This window comes from Panulirus ornatus, chromosome 19 (assembly GCF_036320965.1).
Source record: "Panulirus ornatus isolate Po-2019 chromosome 19, ASM3632096v1, whole genome shotgun sequence".
NCBI classification, from domain to species: domain Eukaryota; kingdom Metazoa; phylum Arthropoda; class Malacostraca; order Decapoda; family Palinuridae; genus Panulirus; species Panulirus ornatus.
Window position 1 is genome coordinate 64,408,520 of NC_092242.1, and position 20,351 is coordinate 64,428,870.

The window sequence follows — 20,351 nt, forward strand, 5'->3', positions numbered from 1 at the left end:
GCTCAAGGGTCGTACCGTCGTGCTCAAGGGTCGTACCGTCGTGCTCAAGGGTCGTACCGTCGTGCTCAAGGTCGTACCGCCATGCACAAGGGTCATACCGTCGTGCTCAAGGGTCGTACCGTCGTGCTCAAGGGTCGTACCGTCGTGCACAAGGGTCATACCGTCGTGCTCAAGGGTCGTACCGTCGTGCTCAAGGTCGTACCGCCATGCACAAGGGTCATACCGTCGTGCTCAAGGGTCGTACCGTCGTGCTCAAGGGTCGTACCGTCGTGCTCAAGGGTCGTACCGTCGTGCTCAAGGGTCGTACCGTCGTGCTCAAGGGTCGTACCGTCGTGCTCAAGGGTCGTACCGTCGTGCTCAAGGGTCGTACCGTCGTGCTCAAGGGTCGTACCGTCGTGCTCAAGGTCGTACCGCCATGCACAAGGGTCATACCGTCGTGCTCAAGGGTCGTACCGTCGTGCTCAAGGGTCGTACCGTCGTGCTCAAGGGTCGTACCGTCGTGCTCAAGGGTCGTACCGTCGTGCTCAAGGGTCGTACCGCCATGCACAAGGGTCATACCGTCGTGCACAAGGGTCATACCGTCGTGCTCAAGGGTCGTACCGTCGTGCTCAAGGGTCGTACCGTCGTGCTCAAGGGTCGTACCGTCGTGCTCAAGGGTCGTACCGTCGTGCTCAAGGGTCGTACCGTCGTGCTCAAGGGTCGTACCGTCGTGCTCAAGGGTCGTACCGTCGTGCTCAAGGGTCGTACCGTCGTGCTCAAGGGTCGTACCGTCGTGCTCAAGGGTCGTACCGTCGTGCTCAAGGGTCGTACCGTCGTGCTCAAGGGTCGTACCGTCGTGCTCAAGGGTCGTACCGTCGTGCTCAAGGTCGTACCGCCATGCACAAGGGTCATACCGTCGTGCTCAAGGGTCGTACCGTCGTGCTCAAGGGTCGTACCGTCGTGCTCAAGGGTCGTACCGTCGTGCTCAAGGGTCGTACCGTCGTGCTCAAGGGTCGTACCGTCGTGCTCAAGGGTCGTACCGTCGTGCTCAAGGGTCGTACCGTCGTGCTCAAGGGTCGTACCGTCGTGCTCAAGGGTCGTACCGTCGTGCTCAAGGGTCGTACCGTCGTGCTCAAGGGTCGTACCGTCGTGCTCAAGGGTCGTACCGTCGTGCTCAAGGGTCGTACCGTCGTGCTCAAGGGTCGTACCGTCGTGCTCAAGGGTCGTACCGTCGTGCTCAAGGGTCGTACCGTCGTGCTCAAGGGTCGTACCGTCGTGCTCAAGGGTCGTACCGTCGTGCTCAAGGGTCGTACCGTCGTGCTCAAGGGTCGTACCGTCGTGCTCAAGGGTCGTACCGTCGTGCTCAAGGGTCGTACCGTCGTGCTCAAGGGTCGTACCGTCGTGCTCAAGGGTCGTACCGTCGTGCTCAAGGGTCGTACCGTCGTGCTCAAGGGTCGTACCGTCGTGCTCAAGGGTCGTACCGTCGTGCTCAAGGGTCGTACCGTCGTGCTCAAGGGTCGTACCGTCGTGCTCAAGGGTCGTACCGTCGTGCTCAAGGGTCGTACCGTCGTGCTCAAGGGTCGTACCGTCGTGCTCAAGGTCGTACCGCCATGCACAAGGGTCATACCGTCGTGCTCAAGGGTCGTACCGCCATGCACAAGGGTCATACCGTCGTGCTCAAGGTCGTACCGCCATGCACAAGGGTCATACCGTCGTGCTCAAGGGTCGTACCGTCGTGCTCAAGGGTCGTACCGTCGTGCTCAAGGGTCGTACCGTCGTGCTCAAGGGTCGTACCGTCGTGCTCAAGGGTCGTACCGTCGTGCTCAAGGGTCGTACCGTCGTGCTCAAGGGTCGTACCGTCGTGCTCAAGGGTCGTACCGTCGTGCTCAAGGGTCGTACCGTCGTGCTCAAGGGTCGTACCGTCGTGCTCAAGGGTCGTACCGTCGTGCTCAAGGTCGTACCGCCATGCACAAGGGTCATACCGTCGTGCACAAGGGTCATACCGTCGTGCTCAAGGGTCGTACCGTCGTGCTCAAGGGTCGTACCGTCGTGCTCAAGGGTCGTACCGCCATGCACAAGGGTCATACCGTCGTGCTCAAGGGTCGTACCGTCGTGCTCAAGGGTCGTACCGTCGTGCTCAAGGGTCGTACCGTCGTGCTCAAGGGTCGTACCGTCGTGCTCAAGGGTCGTACCGTCGTGCTCAAGGGTCGTACCGTCGTGCTCAAGGGTCGTACCGCCATGCACAAGGGTCATACCGTCGTGCTCAAGGGTCGTACCGTCGTGCTCAAGGTCGTACCGCCATGCACAAGGGTCATACCGTCGTGCTCAAGGGTCGTACCGTCGTGCTCAAGGGTCGTACCGTCGTGCTCAAGGGTCGTACCGTCGTGCTCAAGGGTCGTACCGTCGTGCTCAAGGGTCGTACCGTCGTGCTCAAGGGTCGTACCGTCGTGCTCAAGGGTCGTACCGTCGTGCTCAAGGGTCGTACCGTCGTGCTCAAGGGTCGTACCGTCGTGCTCAAGGGTCGTACCGTCGTGCTCAAGGGTCGTACCGTCGTGCTCAAGGGTCGTACCGTCGTGCTCAAGGTCGTACCGCCATGCACAAGGGTCATACCGTCGTGCACAAGGGTCATACCGTCGTGCACAAGGGTCATACCGTCGTGCACAAGGGTCATACCGTCGTGCACAAGGGTCATACCGTCGTGCTCAAGGGTCGTACCGTCGTGCTCAAGGGTCGTACCGTCGTGCTCAAGGGTCGTACCGTCGTGCTCAAGGGTCGTACCGTCGTGCTCAAGGGTCGTACCGTCGTGCTCAAGGGTCGTACCGTCGTGCTCAAGGGTCGTACCGTCGTGCACAAGGGTCATACCGTCGTGCACAAGGGTCATACCGTCGTGCTCAAGGGTCGTACCGTCGTGCTCAAGGGTCGTACCGTCGTGCTCAAGGGTCGTACCGTCGTGCTCAAGGGTCGTACCGTCGTGCTCAAGGGTCGTACCGTCGTGCTCAAGGGTCGTACCGTCGTGCTCAAGGGTCGTACCGTCGTGCTCAAGGGTCGTACCGTCGTGCTCAAGGGTCGTACCGTCGTGCTCAAGGGTCGTACCGTCGTGCTCAAGGGTCGTACCGTCGTGCTCAAGGGTCGTACCGTCGTGCTCAAGGGTCGTACCGTCGTGCTCAAGGGTCGTACCGTCGTGCTCAAGGGTCGTACCGTCGTGCTCAAGGGTCGTACCGTCGTGCTCAAGGGTCGTACCGTCGTGCTCAAGGGTCGTACCGTCGTGCTCAAGGGTCGTACCGTCGTGCTCAAGGGTCGTACCGTCGTGCTCAAGGGTCGTACCGTCGTGCTCAAGGTCGTACCGTCGTGCTCAAGGGTCGTACCGTCGTGCTCAAGGGTCGTACCGCCATGCACAAGGGTCATACCGTCGTGCTCAAGGGTTTTGAAACCTTCACACGGGGTGACGCTGCTCCACGCCTGTATTCGAAGCACCTGTTCAAAGCCTCAATGGCCTTATACTTTTGCCCCCCCAAGACCCCCTTTCCCTCCCTGTGTCTCAAGTGGGGGTTCCAGGGGGGCTTTTCTGGGCCGGGGGCCCAGGGGGGGCAGGATGGACGCCCTCGAAGGGAGAAGTTCTTCGGACGAGTCTGGGACCTCGACGATGATGACAAGCTTCGTCATATAGTAATTGGCTCTTCTTCAGCCCGCGGCGTTAACCCCTCAAGCTGGCTGAGAGTCCGGTAACACCTCCCAGTGGCTGTGACACCACAGAACACGAAGAAAAAAAAAAAAAAAAGGATGTCGAAAATGAAGAGATTCCAATGGGTTCTTTCTAAATTTCCTTTCACATTTCAAAAAAAAAGGTTAAAGGTCTAATCTAAATGCAGATTCAAAAAATGCCCTCAAGTTTGGTGGGGGGTGGTGGTGAGACACGGAGGTTTGAAGTGTTTTTTCCCCCGGGACACCCTCGCTCGGGCTGAATCAAACCCTATTTTAAATTTTTTTCCTCTAAAAAAGGGAAGGAACAGAGGAAGACTCTTTGCATGCAGAACAGATCCCCCCTCCTCCTCCCTCCTCCTCTCCCCTCCTCCTCCCTCCTCCTCCCTCCTCCCCTCCTCCCCCTCCCTCCCCCTCCCCCTCCTCCTCCCCCTCCCCCCCCCCGTGGATTAAAAGGCCTTGGGGGTTTTCACTTACTGGAACGCCGAGGGGCTTTTTCCACACCGGGTTTGATCTAAACATTTCAGGGAAGTTGGCGCCCGGGACTTGATGAGAGAAAAAGAGAGAGAGGAGAGGGGAATTTTAGTAGCCTTCATGGTATGATAGACTATGTTTCATAAGTCTTATGAAATGAATACGTCTAGATCAAAATGGAGTTGAGCTGTACGTGTCTCTTAAACACAGAACACAGTGAAATTGCTGCCAAAGACTAATTCCTCTTTGATGAGGACTGAAGAATAATACTTCGAAATATTTGATACGTAAGGAATCGTGAGCTGGTTTAGCGGAACATATGGAGCGTCGTCTGAAGCACTGAGTGAAACAGTAGAAGCCGCGACTGAAGCACCGAGTGAAACGTTTGAAACTTTGATTTTAAAAAAGGGGTGAAACCCTTTTCTAAATTTTCCCTTTTAAATTTTGGGAAATTTTTTGTAGCCCCTGAGTAATCAGGCCCCCTCTTTCCTGGGCATTCCCCTCCCTGTAGATAAGGTTGATGGTGGGGAACTCACCTGTAGAGAGGAGTGAAGGCGCCCCCCACCCCACTGTAGATAGGCGAGGTCATGGTGCTGTTTACACCTATGGATGGCATAAATCTAAACCCGTAGATAGGGCAAATAATGGGGGGGCTCAACGTAGTGAAAAGTGATAGGGTACTTCCTTAGATAAAGGGTAGTGAAAGGTTTTTCCCCACTGTAAACAGGAAAGTGATGGGTTCCTCACCTGTAGACAGGACTAGTGATGGGTTCCTCACCTGTAGACAGGACTAGTGATGGGTTCCTCACCTGTAGATAGGAATAGTGATATGGAGGGCGTCCTCACCTGTAGATGGGACAAGTGATGGGAGGGCGTCCTCACCTGTAGATGGGCGTGGTGATGGGGTCCCGGAACCACAGGAGGAGGTAGATGGAGTCGTCCAGTGGATGGGACACCTCGCAGGGCAGGGCGGCTGTGCCCCTCTCCACCCCCGTCACCGACACCACAGGGACTGTCCGCGGGCAGGAGGAGGAGGAGGAGACACTGTCGTTAGTGGCCAGTGACCGTGAGAGATAGATAGATAGATAGAGAGAGAAGAGAGAGAGGGGAGAGAGGGGAAAGGGAAAGAGAGAGAGTGGAGGGGAGGAGGAGAGAAGGAGAGAGAGAGAGAGTGCGATACTTCCCCCTTCCCCCTTCACACAAACTTACACACACACACACACACACACACACACACACACTCAGGTGGTCAGTCGGTCCATCACAGAACTCATTAATTTGGGACACTAATTACCAACCGATTTTTTTTAAATAAATTACAATCCCCTCCGCAGGTAATTAGACCTTTAACCCTCCCCCACTTGACCTTTTTGTCTCTGTGAAAATCCGGGGATATTTAAAACTGGGTGTAAATTACTGGCGTTTTTTCCAGTAAAGTTTCGTACAGTTTAGTGACGTAAACAGGTCGGGTATTTAACTCTGGTTCGTCGACGCTGAAAGCATGTTTGTCTTGTATCTTCTAATGTATTTTCGAACTCATTTTTTTGTTTTAGAGCGTTGGCAACTATGACCCCCATTTTTTTTGGGTTTTTAAACCGTCTTTGGGGGTAACTGAAAGTGGGAATACCATTTTTACTAAAAAGACAAAGAAAAAACAGAAAGATCTTTTCGGAAGAGATGAGGCGATTATTTCTAATCTGTATAATAAAAAGCCGGGAAAATACTGCATAACATTCATCGCTTTTAAACCCCTTCCCGGGTCATAAGATTCCTGTTTTTTTATACGCAAAATCGTTATGTACCCTTGGGACCCCCTACTGTTCTGGTTATATGTACCCTGGGGGGCCCTCCTTACTGTTCATTGTTTATGTACCTTGGGACCCCTTATGTTCTGTGTGTATAGTACCCTTGGGGGGACTCCTTACTTTTCTGTGTGTATATGCCCCTGTGGGACTCCTTACTTTCTGTGTGATATGTACCCTGTGGGACCCCCTTTTTTCTGTGTGTTATGTCCCCTTTGGGGGACCTTTTAGTTTGTTGTATATATCCCCCTGGGGCCCCTTTTACGTTCTGTGTGAATTACCCTGGGGGACCCCCCCTGTTCGTGTGATAGTCCCCTGTGGGACCTCCTTTTACTGTTCTGTGTGTATAGTACCCGTGGGACCCCCCTTTTCTGGTGTAATGTACCCTTGGGGGACCTCCATGTTCTGGTGTATTAAAACCCCTGGGGGGCCTCCTTACGTTCTGTGGTATATATCCCGTGGACCCCCCTTATGTTCGTGGTATATAAAAACCCCTGGGGGACCCCCTTTACGTTTGTGTGAAATATGAACCCTGTGGGACCCCCTACTTTTCGTGTTTATGTACCCTGGGACCCCCTTTACGTTCTTGTGTATTTACCCTGTGGGGACCCACTTTTTGGGGTTTTTTGTCCCCTGTGGGACCTCCTTACGTTCTGGGATATATCCCGGGGCCCCCCCTTACTTTTGTGTGTATATAACCCGTGGGACCTCCTTACTGTTCTGTGTGTAAAATGTACCCTGGGGGACCCCCTTTAGTTCGTGTGATAGTACCCTGTGGGACCCACTTTTCTGTGTGTATATGACCCTGGGGCCCTCCTTACTGTTCTGTGTGTATATATACCCGTGGGACCTCCTTTGTTCTGTGTGTATATGTACCCTGTGGGACCCCCCACTTTTTCTGTGTGAAATTGACCCGTGGACCCCCCCCCTTATTGTTCGTGTGTATATTCCCCTGTGGGACCTCACTTTTCTGTGTGTATATGTACCCCTGTGGGACCTCCTTACTGTTCTGTGTGTATATATACCCTGTGGGACCTCCTTACTGTTCTGTGTGTATATGTACCCTGTGGGACCCACCACTGTTCTGTGTGTATATATACCCTGTGGGACCTCCTTACTGTTCTGTGTGTATATGTACCCTGTGGGACCCACCACTGTTCTGTGTGTATATGTACCCTGTGGGACCTCCTTACTGTTCTGTGTGTATATGTACCCTGTGGGACCTCACCACTGTTCTGTGTGTATATGTACCCTGTGGGACCTCCTTACTGTTCTGTGTGTATATATGCCCTGTGGGACCTCACCACTGTTCTGTGTGATGCATCTCAGTGGTTCCCCTTTGAGGATGCCTTGGCTTCGGGATCTTATTGTTACCAGTAATGTATATCATTTAATGACCCCCTCCCCCCCCTGGGGTAAGGAAGGGGGGGGTGCCCTCAGAGTCTCCATTAACGAGATGAATTACCCCTGAGGAAATGGGTCACGTTAATGGGCTCGTTAATGCCATCACGAGGCGGGGGGTCTAATTTGGGGTCAGATAAGGTCATCTTGTCCCCACCCACCCATTTCCCCCCTGGGTTGCTCACCATCTAGTGCAGGTCACCAGCTGTACAAAGGGGGTCGTCTGGAACTGGTACAGAGGAGCATCTTGAGTGTGACGGTACGACCTTTGAGCACGAAGGTACGACCCCCCAGTCACGACGGTACGACCCTTATGCAGGTTGCCGTATGACCCTTGACCTGACCCCTTCAAACAGTAATCCCCGTTCGGAAAACGTGGGAGAAAGTGGTCACCTGGCACGACTATAATCTATATTCTCATGTTCTATATGGCAAAGTCGTCACATTCTCTACTGATTCATTCATTTACGTTTCTCAGCATCTGAACATTTTCCTCCAAGTGCCTCCAGGAACCCAAACTATATATATATATATATATATATATATATATATATATATATATATATATATATATATATATATATATATATATCCCTGGGGATAGGGGAGAAAGAATGCTTCCCACGTATTCCCTGCGTGTCGTAGAAGGCGACTAGAAGGGGAGGGAGCAGTGGCTGGGAATCTTCCCCTCTCGTTTTTTTTTTTTTTTTTTAATTTTCCAAAAGAAGGAACAGAGAAGGGGGCCAGGTGAGGATATTCCCTCAAAGGCCCCGTCCTCTGTTCTTACGCTACCTCGCTAACGCGGGAAATGGCGAATAGTATGAAAGAAAAGAATATATATTAGAAAATGTTGGTTCCTCCTTCGATCTGACTTAAAAGCATGTGTAGCGTCAAGGACCATAATACTCCTCTCCATCTCCATCTCAATTCCTGCTCACGCTCTTCCATCTCCTCCTCCAGTATTATTACACACCCACACACACACACACACCCCTCTCTCCCCCTCGTCTGTCTTACCTACACCCCGCTCGCCTCTCAAACCTGTAAGCCTACAGTATCCCCGTAGACCCACCAGACTTGTAGTAAATCAATACTTCCTAACCCTCTGGTGTCTACATAGTCCTATACAATCCAGGTAACTCCTCCTTGGCACATCTAGTGTTCATGAACTCCAGGATAGACTGAAGTGTGTCATCGGGTGTTAGAAAATATTAATATGAAGTGCCATGGACAAGAGACGTAAATGGTTAGTTTGAGGTGCTACATATGGCATAAACAAACCCCCAAGACCCATTACACTTACAGTGTAATGGGTTCCTAAGTGAAGCGCGTGTTGTTTACAATGTGATGAATTACCCCAATTTATGTAAAAATTCGGTTCATAATGAATGCGACTGGAGAAGAAATTGTATAAAGATCCGCCCTATTACGAAAATAATGTACCCTTTTGTAAAGAAAAAATAGATAAATGAATAAAGCTATTTTTCAAATTTTCTGAAAAAAATGAAAAATGTAGAGGTTGGTATATTGTTAGAAATTCATTCGTCATACATATACAAAAAAAAAAAAAAAATAAGCCAAGGTTATCAACAATTTATAGCTATTCATTTATCATTTCAAAAAACTCATTTAGCATTATGAACGTTTTATAGCTATTCATTTATCATCTGAAAAACTCATTTAGGATTATCTTCGTTTGATAACTGATTTTTTTTTATTTTTAGAAGCTCTTTTGAAATGATCACACACACGTAGAACGACAAAATACCGTGGTTTGTTTTCTGTTGGTTAGAGATTATCTTCAGATCTTATTTAATTAGTTAAAAGTCAACATGTGACATGTGAAATTGATTTATACTTCACTTTAATGTTTGGTCACCACAAATCGTACGTCACGATGTGTTTGATTATGCGAAACACACTTGCGCTCATGGTAAACATTTATATATATATATATATATATATATATATATATATATATATATATATATATATATATATATATATATATATATTTTAAAGAATTTAGTTATACCTTCAATCTTGGATGGCTTGTGTGATAATGCGGAGCAGACGTCAATGTTGAGAATAAAGGCAGAAGAAGAAAAGGTAGAAGAAGAAGAATTTAGGGGGAAGAAGATGAAAAAATTCAAGAGGAAAGAGACTTCAGAGACAAAAAGAAGAAGAGGGAGAAAAGGACATTTTATATAAGAGAGCGTCACATGGGGGATGTTGCTCCCACTTGGTCTGTGGATAGGTTCGGGCTGGGCTTCGTGACGAACTTCAAATATCGGTTTTGCTGAAGGGGTGAGAGAGAGAGAGAGAGAGAGAGAGAGAGAGAGAGAGAGAGAGAGAGAGAGAGAGAGAGAGAGAGAGAGAGAGAGAGATAAGGAGCTGCTCATGGCTTATATAAATCTAATTACAAGTTTAACGAGTAATTTTCAAAGTCAACAGATGGTCGAGACGTTATTATGAGATCGTTCGCTCTCTTATTAAACTGATTTCTCATTAAGCAGAGCAGGTTCCATAAAATAGACACACACACACACACACACACACACACACACACACGCACGTAAAGAAAGGCTTAATGTTCTCATCTTCACTCTAAAGACGTTCACTCTCATTCTCATGAATTATCTTCCCAGGGGGAAGGGAAATATAATTACTCTTGGTTGACCTTATCTCTTACTTGGCCTGCATAACTAAGACGAGGCATATATACAGCCCTGCTGGGGGGGCTGAGTTAGGCCATCGGTGCCCAGGGGTAATGTTTGTTCATTTGTTTAAGGCAGCAGAGGTGACTTGGGTTGTTTTGGTCTATTTATATGAAGACGGTAAGCCCAAAGGAACCATACACACACACACACACACACACACACACACACACACACACACACACACACACACAAGAAGAAAAGATGTCATCCGCTCATGTACATTCTCTAGGTGTCATGTGTAATGCATCTTAACCACAGCCTCACAAACCATTCCGTGGTTTCTTACCCCCCGAGTGCTTCATATATGTTCTGGTTCAGTCGCCCCTTGTATACCACGTTGCTCCAATTCACTCTATCACGCTTTTTACCCTCCTGCATGTTGTGGCCCCAAGTGCTCAAAGTCTTTTCCACTCCACACACTAATATTCTTTTTATAAAATAGAGTATAAAATAGAGCAAACGTTGAATAAGTTATTGGTGAAAAAGAAAAAAAAAAAGAATGTCAATCATCGCAGGAAAATCATTGCAAATTTTTAAATATATTTTTGCCAAGAGGACAGTTGTAATCCAGCTTTAACAGGTCTCCGAACACTCGTTCGTTGATGCTAAACAGTGGAAGTGAAAGAGTGCTTCACACACACACACACAACCCCGGGGGGGATGGGGAGATGGTTTGGGTTGTTAATACGGTTTGTAATTGATTGCAATCCGGCTCTGGGGGGAGGTGAGTAATCAAACGATAATGGTTTTCTGTCAGAGTTCGATTTCATTGGGTAGTAATCCGGTGGTACTTGCTCTCAGGGACGAGAGGGAGGAGAGCAATAAGGAGAGGAGGGACATATTCAGCCACGTAATTTTGCGAAGGCTTCGCAATGATTCCGATGAAGTGAGTCCAGTGTACAGCTATATCATATCTGTTAAAAGTAAAACGCATCTCGCAGTATTATCATTTCCTACTCATACGTTTTTAACTGCTGCGTATAACTTCTTTAAAAGTGTTAGTGTTAGGAAAAGTTTCTTGAAATAATTCGCGTATGAATTGCCAGATTTTATGCAGAAAAGTTTAAAAGTTTCATTAATATGCTGTTGTATTCACTTGCGCAATAGGCTTTCATAAATTCCATGAAATACATACATTAGAATAGAATTATTTCAAGGTATAAGAAGGAATAATTTTTTCAAGATATAAGGAATATATTTGTGTAAGATAATTAGATTTCTTTACACTTTTTTTTTTAGAATAGGAATTAGGGGATGATGACTTCAGTCATATATCAAATAGGGCTTCAGGCCTAACGACCTTCCTCATTGGTCGATGGCCGTAAAACCCCCATCAAACACCAACCTCACTGAGGAACTAATTTGGGGAGGAAAAGGTGACATGACAGTTATACGATCTCTGTCTAACCTCGGTTATACGAGGAAAGGGTTCTGGCTATATTTCGATCCACAGTTCTTCAAAAACATTGACACCATTGATGTCTCTCGAAGTTGATGGGGCGCAGGAAACCCCAGTTGGTCAAGTAGGGGGGAGCCCCGTCTGTATCTTTTAAGGGTGCGCTACGATCAGCAGCAGGAGAATGAGTGATTGGACTCCTCTGGAAAGTCGGGCGGTCGAGGTCTTGTATGAGTTGCATGAGAACAACCGTGTGTGCTAATTAGTTTCTGGAGGACTGGTAGAGGAGGGGATGGTTTGCAATGTTGCACTTGGAAGGTCATGATGAGAGGTGATGTGGTGTGCATTGCATCGTATAAACTCCCATTAATGCAACTGCAACGTGGAGAGAGAGAGAGAGAGAGAGAGAGAGAGGTCTCTCTCTCTCTCTCTCTCTCTCACACACACACACAGTATTAAATCATCATTTAGCACGGTTTGGAATTAACAAAAGGGTTCCCTCCGTTAACTTTCACAATACGCAGTGCAGCAGACGATGAAAAAAAAAAAGGGAGTAAATATTCATTATTCCAGAATGAGTCGCGAGTTGACAAACAAATATTAGTTCAGGGAGGGGAAAAAAAATATGGCTTTATTGTTCCATATTGATTTAATTACGTCTGTTTGTATATATCTTGACGTCAGCTCTGAATGTCCCTCGCCAGCATTGTAACACGATCGTCCCAATTTTTTTAATTTTTTTTTTATTTGACAAAATTTGCCAAAATCTTACTAAAATAAAGTAAATTGCTGAGTAGGGAAATCAGATTTGTAGCAAATTTAAGAAGTATATTCTGCGTCCAAACCGAAACTATTAAGATTCGAATAAAAATTTTCAATTTACGTTTTTACTCATTTATCAAATTAGGCAATTTTATGTATATACATATTTTTTTTTTTTACCATGGGGGTAGGGGGGAGTGCTGGAGGAGGAGCTAGAAGCTTCTGTATTTTACGAAACACACACACACACACACACACACACACACACACACACACACACACACAAACACACAAACACACACACACACACAGCATCAACAGCAGACGGGAGAGGCCCTTTACTTCCGGCTATGATTATTTATATGGACAGCAGCTTCCCTCCCCTGCCGTCCTGTCCCAGTAAAGTGAGGGAGGGGATTACAGAGTGGCCGCTCCTCCTCCTCCTCCTGCCCACAGAATACAGCAGTTCTTAAATACAGTCAACTCAGCGCGGGTAGCGTGGTAGACAAGGTTGGAGTGAGGAGACCAGACCAGAGATCTCAGGGCGAGGGTCCAGATGTGGTGCTCAGTTCAGCAGACCCCAATTTTAAAAGATCTCCCGTGTGAAGAATATTCAACCATAAATACACGTGGAGAACAGAGGAAAAAACAAAAAAAAACAAGCATAAGGACACACTGACAGACAAACACCGACACACGTGCATACGAACGCGCACACACACACACACACACACACACACACACACACACACACACACACACACACACACACACACACACACACACAATAATCTTATTATTTGCCTACGTAATTCAATTAGATCATAAGTCCTAATTTGTCCCTTTTTTTTATTTTCGGCTGCTCATAATGGTATATTAGATCAAGGTCATTAGGGGTTGCGACAAGGTCAGGTCAAATGATTTCCCGTAACAAAGGATTGGTATTGGTTACGACGTAATGATTAATTACTCATTAGAGTTCGCCTTGATTACACTGAACTGGTCAGTCTGATTACTTCGCCCGGTGGCCTCCGGCGTTTGACGTGACCTTCAAGGGTCAAGGTCAAAAGGGCTTAGGTCGTCATTCCGGAGCAGTGCGCCGTTGTGACCAAGGTCATTACTGCTGTGCTGAAGCGGGTAGTGCCGTCGTGCTCAGAAGAGTCGTGCTGTCGTGTTCGAGGGCGCGGGTGTCGAACGGTCGTGCTCAAGGGAGGTCGTACCGTCGTGCTCATGGGGGTCGTACCGTCATGTTCAGGGAGGTCGTACCGTCGTGCTCAAGAGAGGTCGTACCGTCGTGCTCAAGGGAATCGTACCGTCGTGCTCATGGAGGTCGGACGGTCGTGTTCAGGGGAGTCCTTCCGTCGTGCTCAGGGGGTCGTACCGTCGTGTTCAGGGGAGTCCTTCCGTCGTGCTCAGGGGGTCGTACCGTCGTGTTCAGGGGAGTCCTTCCGTCGTGCTCAGTGGGTCGTACCGTCGTGTTTAAGGACCTCAAACTGCAAGAGGACTAGACGATCCGAGTCTGGCACGACACTTCGTGCCACAAGACGAAGATCATTTGTCGTTCTTTCGTTAAGAAAAAAAAAGAAAGAAAGAAAAAAAGAAAAAGTGTTTGGAAAGATTTTCCAATACATAATGAGTAGACTTCCGCCCGCCCCTGTCGCTACCCAGGCAATGCCTCGCTTCGTCACTATCTGTCTGATACCTGATCAGAGTCTCTCTCTCTCTCTCTCTCTCTCTCTCTCTCTCTCTCTCTCTCTCTCTCTCTCTCTCTCTCTCTCTCTCTCTCTCTCTCTCTCTTTCTCTCTCTCTCTCTCTGTCTGTCTATCTATCTATCTGTCTCTATCTATCTATCTATCCATCTGTCCCTCTGTGTTTGCGGATAGCAGTGTTATAAGAAAGTAGAGCTATTTGAGAAGGTATAACAATTAAAGAGATACGAAAAAGTAGATGATGAAATTACCTTTAAAACTTTTTTTTTTTTTTCATTTTTTTCATTTGAGATTCGATCGTGTTCTCCAGAGAGCTCACCTGCAGGTACGGGTAAAGAGCTTTTACGGTGTACACTTTCCTATTGAATTTCCATGGCAGTATACATATGCCATACTGAATGGTGTTCCTTCTCTGCATATTTTTTTTTTCCCCCATGGCAGCTGTTGAGCCGGAGGGAGAGTTGGACGGGTAAGTACCCATCTGCTTTACTCATCCTGTTTTATATCCCCTTTTTTTTTCCTACCGCAAATGAGATTGTGGCTATAGACTACCTTGTCGTGGACCATCAGGTCACCAGTGATCTGTATTTTCCCCATGTGTTCCCTCACACATGGCGTCAGTTCGCCTAATCTATCTATCTGCCTTGCGGCCGTGAAAGGCGATAGCTTATCTCATCAGCAGCCCAGTGACCCAACTTTCACATATATATATCCGTGTCGTTCGGGACACACAGTCGGAGGACATGGTCCCGGGACCTGTTCGTTAACACCGAGTGACATGAATAGTGGCTCGTCGACCCAGACTAGTCCCACATGAGACTATAAAACATATATATATATATATATATATATATATATATATATATATATATTGGAATAATTAGACAGGATATTTTCATTCAGACGTGTTTCAGTAAAAACCATAGCATAATTTGTAGAGATGAGTTCACTTTTATGGCCTAGGAAAAGACAAAAAGAAACTTATTAATACTGATTATGCTGTATGAACTTTAATGGAACATGTCTGAATCTGTCTGTCCGTCTCTCTCTCTCTCTCTCTCTCTCTCTCTCTCTCTCTCTCTCTCTCTCTCTCTCTCTCTCTCTCTCTCTCTCTCTCTCTCTATCTCTCTCTCTCTCTCCATACGCACGTATATTTAGCCTCTAGCGATTCAGACAGCTGTTATTGGCATGGGGAATATATAGATATATCCCCCCTCCCCCTTCACGTTCCTGGCCATGATATCATCACATGTGTCTTTATCCGTTTCCTCTTACAGTACATTCTGGTAATTTATTTCAGCTCCCGAGCGCCATTCGCTAAGGATATTTTTCAATCCAGGAACTTGATTTTCTTAATTGCTTGCTTGTTCCCATTTCCGTCCTTTATATATATATATATATATATATATATATATATATATATATATATATATATATATATATTTTTTTTTTTTTTTTTTTTTCAGTGAGATTATAGTCAGCTCGTATATTCCTGACCGTATTTTCCCCAGTGCATACTGCAATAGGGGTTCAAAGGCTTTTTGATTCAGCCCAGTAACGGATTAGCAAGAGAGCACAGAGTAAGTTAATCCTTATCTCACTAAATACAGTTGGGTAAAAACTCCCCCGGAAAATATTTAAATTGGTCCATTTCCTCCGGATAAAAATATCATTAAAGAGACGTGGCGTAATAATGAGCTCATTAAGTGGGTCGTTCTCTTAAGACGTATCGGGACGGTTCGAAACCCTGTCCCGCTTCAAAAAGATTCATCGAGACGGTCTGAAAAACTCGTCTCGCTTCATGAATCTTTACTGTGATGGTTTGAGAGAAACTGTATCTCTCTCTCGTGCCGTAGAAAATATATATTGCTGTTGTCCTCGTCTGTTTGGGCTTCGTTAACCCCCTTCGTGATGTGAGTCGAAACTCTCTCGCTTCGTAACTTGGCCTAGTTTCATGAATCTTTGTATTGACAGTTTGAAACCTTCTTCTTGCTCCGCGAACATTAATCTGAGAGGGTTGGGGGGAAAAAAAAAAAAGAAATATAAAAAAAGACATAATGAGCCCTCATGATGACGCTTTAAAACTCCAACCCCCCCCCCACTCTCTCTCTCTCTCTCTCTCTCTCTCTCTCTCTCTCTCTCTCTCTCTCTCTCTCTCTCTCTCTCTCTCTCTCTCTCTCTCTCTCTTAATGAACCTTTATCACGACGGTTTAAAACCCTCCCGCTTCATGCGTCTTCATAACTGTTCAAAACTCCCTCGCCTCATGAACCTTTATCACGAGGGGGAGGGGGAGGGGGGGGGGGTTCCAGAACTGTCTTGCTTCAATGAAACCTTTAGCGTGACGGCTCGCAAGTCTCTCTCTCTCTCTCTCTCTCTCTCTCTCTCTCTCTCTCTCTCTCTCTCTCTCTCTCTCTCTCTCTCTCTCTCTGCTTCGTGAGTTTGTATCGTGAAGGCTCAGAACCTTACGATTGCTTTATGAATCATTTTTCATTATCTTAATTTTTTTTTTTCCCCCCCTCGACGAGAGTTAAGTCAGTGATGTGGGTAACTGGCTACCAGACTAGGATTATACGATCGTCTGGACAGGTCGGAGAAAATGAATCCGTGAATGTGGATAAGTTCATGAATAGAGCTAGCTACAGAAAAGAGAAAAAAAATAATACTGCAATGTAGTAAGACAAAAAATAAAATCTGGATTGAACTTTTAGAAATCAATTTTTTTTTCATTCAGTAAAAATGACTTGAAACCGTTTTTGGTCCTAAGAAAAAAGAAAGAAAAAAACAGGAGGTGGTTAACAACATACACATTCTACTGAAATACTCCGATGATATAGTTTTGGTCTTTCCGTTTTCTGTCGTGCCGTAAGGTAATGTAAACACACACTTCCAAACATTTTAAATAATGCCAGTGGAAATTAGTGAGAACTGAGCCCTAGGCATAGGGGGTTTTTTCCCGTCAGTTACTCAGAGGTTTACAGAAGGTTTTATTCGAGAAGTTTTACTGTTAAAAGCGAATTAATTAAACGTCCGTGTGTTTCTGTGTGGACTTATGATCAATGCGTAAATACCCGCACGGCAGGAAGAGAGAGGAAGGGATTAAAATGTTGCATTTTTACGCTGTGTATTTTGTATCAAGTTCTGTTTGGAAGTTCCTTCCTGTAGTGTTTGTTCCTCTCTCTCTCTCTCTCTCTCTCTCTCTCTCTCTCTCTCTCTCTCTCTCTCTCTCTCTCTCTCTCTCTCTCTCTCTCTCTCTCTCTCTCTGTTCCTCCCTCATTTTTTTTTCTTCTATCTTACCGTCTCCTTCTTATGTTCTCTAATTTCAGCAAGACTAGGAAATGAGTATTTCAGAATATATATATATATATATATATATATATATATATATATATATATATATATATATATATATATATATAATGTATATAATCTCGCTGACTGTAATCAAAACAATTATGCAAATTGCTTTCATATTTGGTGTCAACAGATTAACATATCGTGAGAAGAGTTGGAATTTTCATTTTATTTTGATCCTTATATTTCATAGAGGGTGATATATATATATATATATATATATATATATATATATATATATATATATATATATATATATATATATATATATATATATATATATATATATATATATATATATTACAAGCAGAGGTTATACTCACACCATTTAGAATGAGCGTAAAATCAGTTCGTGGATAATACGCTACAGAATATGACATGACTCACAAGGCATCGTCATTTTCAAGTGTACACGTAAGCTTCACTAGGAAGTTTGAGTGAGTTAATGAGGTTCTCTCAGAACCCTTTCAAACCCCACTCCCCCCTCCCTCCTCCCCCCACTGTTAGATACATCCGCGTCTGATTTAATTACCATCTCCCTCTCTAACGATCATTTCACGAGGTATAATTACGGCGAGACATTCTCATTAGCCAACCACGATTGGATCAACACGCTTGCCCTTAATGACTTCAACAAAGTACCCCGGTGTTTACAGAGTGTGTTGACACGCTTAATTACGAGTGCGTCTTGAGTCTGTTGATGTCGGGGGGGAGGGGGGCCCCTCTCTCAACTGGTCGTATGGTGGAGGAGGAGAGTGTGTTATCACGTTGGCTTATACTGAGGCCTTCAGGTGTGATTAGGGATGTGTGCGTGTGTGTGTGTGTGTGTGTGTGTGTGTGTGTGTGTGTGTGTGTGTTGCAGGACAGAATGAGGGGACGTGTCTGTGTATATGCGTGAGGACGGAGCAGTGTGAAAGAAGGCCTCAATATGAATATCATCTCACAGGAAATAAGCTACAGGAATGTGTGTGTGTGTTGTGTGTGTGTGTGTGTGTGTGTGTGTGTGTGTGTATGAGGCTTGGGAGTTAACATCGTCCCAAACCTGTCGGCAGAGATTATGTCGCAATGGATTAGGCAATAGAAGAATAGCGTGTATAGATATGGAAATACTCGGTTGAATATTCACAGTGTGTGTGTGTGTGTTGTATATGGGTATGTGTGTGTGTGTGTGTGTGTGTGTGTGTGTGTGTGTGTGTGTGTGTGTGTGTATAGAGAACCCAAAACTAGCGTACAGTTCTCAGGTTTGGTCACCGCGCTTGAAGAAGCACAGAGATCTAACAGAGAAGGTCTGGAGGAGCGTTTCAATGATGGAAACTTAAGTTGAGGGAGCTGAGTTTACACGGAAAGGCTGAGAGTGCTATAGATTTTACCCGCCGTGGAAGAGAGAAGAGTTGAGAGAGGTTGAGCGGTCACAAGCTTCAGGCCTCTCAACCAGGTTGATGGTGTGACCAGTAAGCACTGCTCTTCGAAAGATGCAAGGATAGAGCAGACAGTGGGCATAGCATTCTAAACAGGGAGGGAACTCTCCAGGGAAGATTGTATAGAAAGAGATATTTTATTTTATCAGAGTTGTGTATGGATCACGCGAGCTAAAAGATGAAAATGGTGAGTACCGACTGCACACACAGAAAAAGGCTTTAGAAATCTGTATGATGCTTAAGAATTTTCAAGAGATGGGGCGCCCCCAGGAGTGTGGAACTCTCTCTCTCTCTGTCTCCCAGTACAACATAAATAGGTAATTTTTAATATGTAATTACACACGAGGAACTCACACCAAATATGTCGATTATTTAAAGAATTCCCATCATTAAATTCCTAACTTTTATAACAATATTATCACAGCAAACAGGTCAACACCTTTCAAAAAATGATAATAGAGGCTATTTAATTTTTTCCACACCAGCATGAGCGATTTTTTATATATATATATATATTTTAAACAACTGTCGTGACTTTTTACTGTCATTTTATAGATACCAAAATAATTTAATTATATTGTTTTTCGACCCTCATTGCTCCGTCGAAATTTATTTTTTCTAAAACTCATGGTGGTGAAAATGAGTTACTGAAAAGAAGGATAGAAAATCAGGAATTATATAGTCTTATGTAGCGGAGAAGAAGTTGACCTGTGTTTTGGAGGGTGGTGGTCTGTATACTATGGAAGGTGGTCCGTCGTTTGGAGGAGGAGGGTGATGGTCCGTCATTTGGAGGAGGAGGGTGGTCCGTCGTTTGGAGGAGGAGGGTGATGGTCCGTCGTTTGGAGGAGGGGGGTGGTCCGTCGTTTCGAGGAGGAGGGGGGTGGTCCGTCGTTTGGCCTAGGAGGTCACTCATGAATGCCTCTCCACCAACAGGGCATGTCATCCGTGGCCCTTGAACATCTGGCCCTCCTAAGTCGATACAGTCCCACGCTACTCCTGTGTTCCACCAAACCAAAACAAAAAACAAAAAATCCTTCGTTTTTCTCTACGTTGTGAGTTAAGCAGTGCCTCATGATTCAGTGAGATCCTCACCATACAAGGGTTCAGAGAATGTATTCCCGCCCCTCACCCACCCACCCTCACATTTACTCTCCACCCTCCCCCCCTGAAAAAAAAGAGGAATATTGAAAAAAAAGTTTGTCCATGAAATCTAAATTGATAATAAACAGAAATGATGCTGACGCTTAATCACATCATAAAGATAATAATTATCACACCCGGGGCTAATGTTTCGTGGTCATTTCTCCACTGTGTAACCCCGAAATATCCAGCCCGACCAGAACATCACCTGATAACGAGCGAAACTGACAATTCGCAGCCTAATAATAACTTTATTTTTTTTTTTCCGTGGTAGATAGCGAGTGTGAGTGGGTTGATTATACAGTGGCGTCATGGGAAAGTGCCGGGGGAACTAGTATCATGCGAATAATGAATCGGTGAAAGAGAGATTACGGAACACCAGGAAAAAAAAAAGGGGGGATGTGGAGTGAATGATGATGATGATGATTATGCACCAGAGACAGAAATTCGTGATTGTAGTCAAGAGGAGTCGCTGAATTATCACGTGATGGACTGATGA

The 20,351-nt window shown here is 46.1% G+C and overlaps 1 protein-coding gene across 1 annotated transcript in view; it reads right to left on the reverse strand.

Annotated features, from left to right (window-relative positions):
• The window catches only part of LOC139755605 (nephrin-like), a 152,471-nt gene that overhangs the window by 63,322 nt on the left and 68,798 nt on the right, over positions 1-20,351 (reverse strand). Inside the window, 1 exon segment of the mRNA XM_071674149.1 lies at positions 5,035-5,164. Within this exon segment, the coding sequence (XP_071530250.1) occupies positions 5,035-5,164 (130 nt within the window).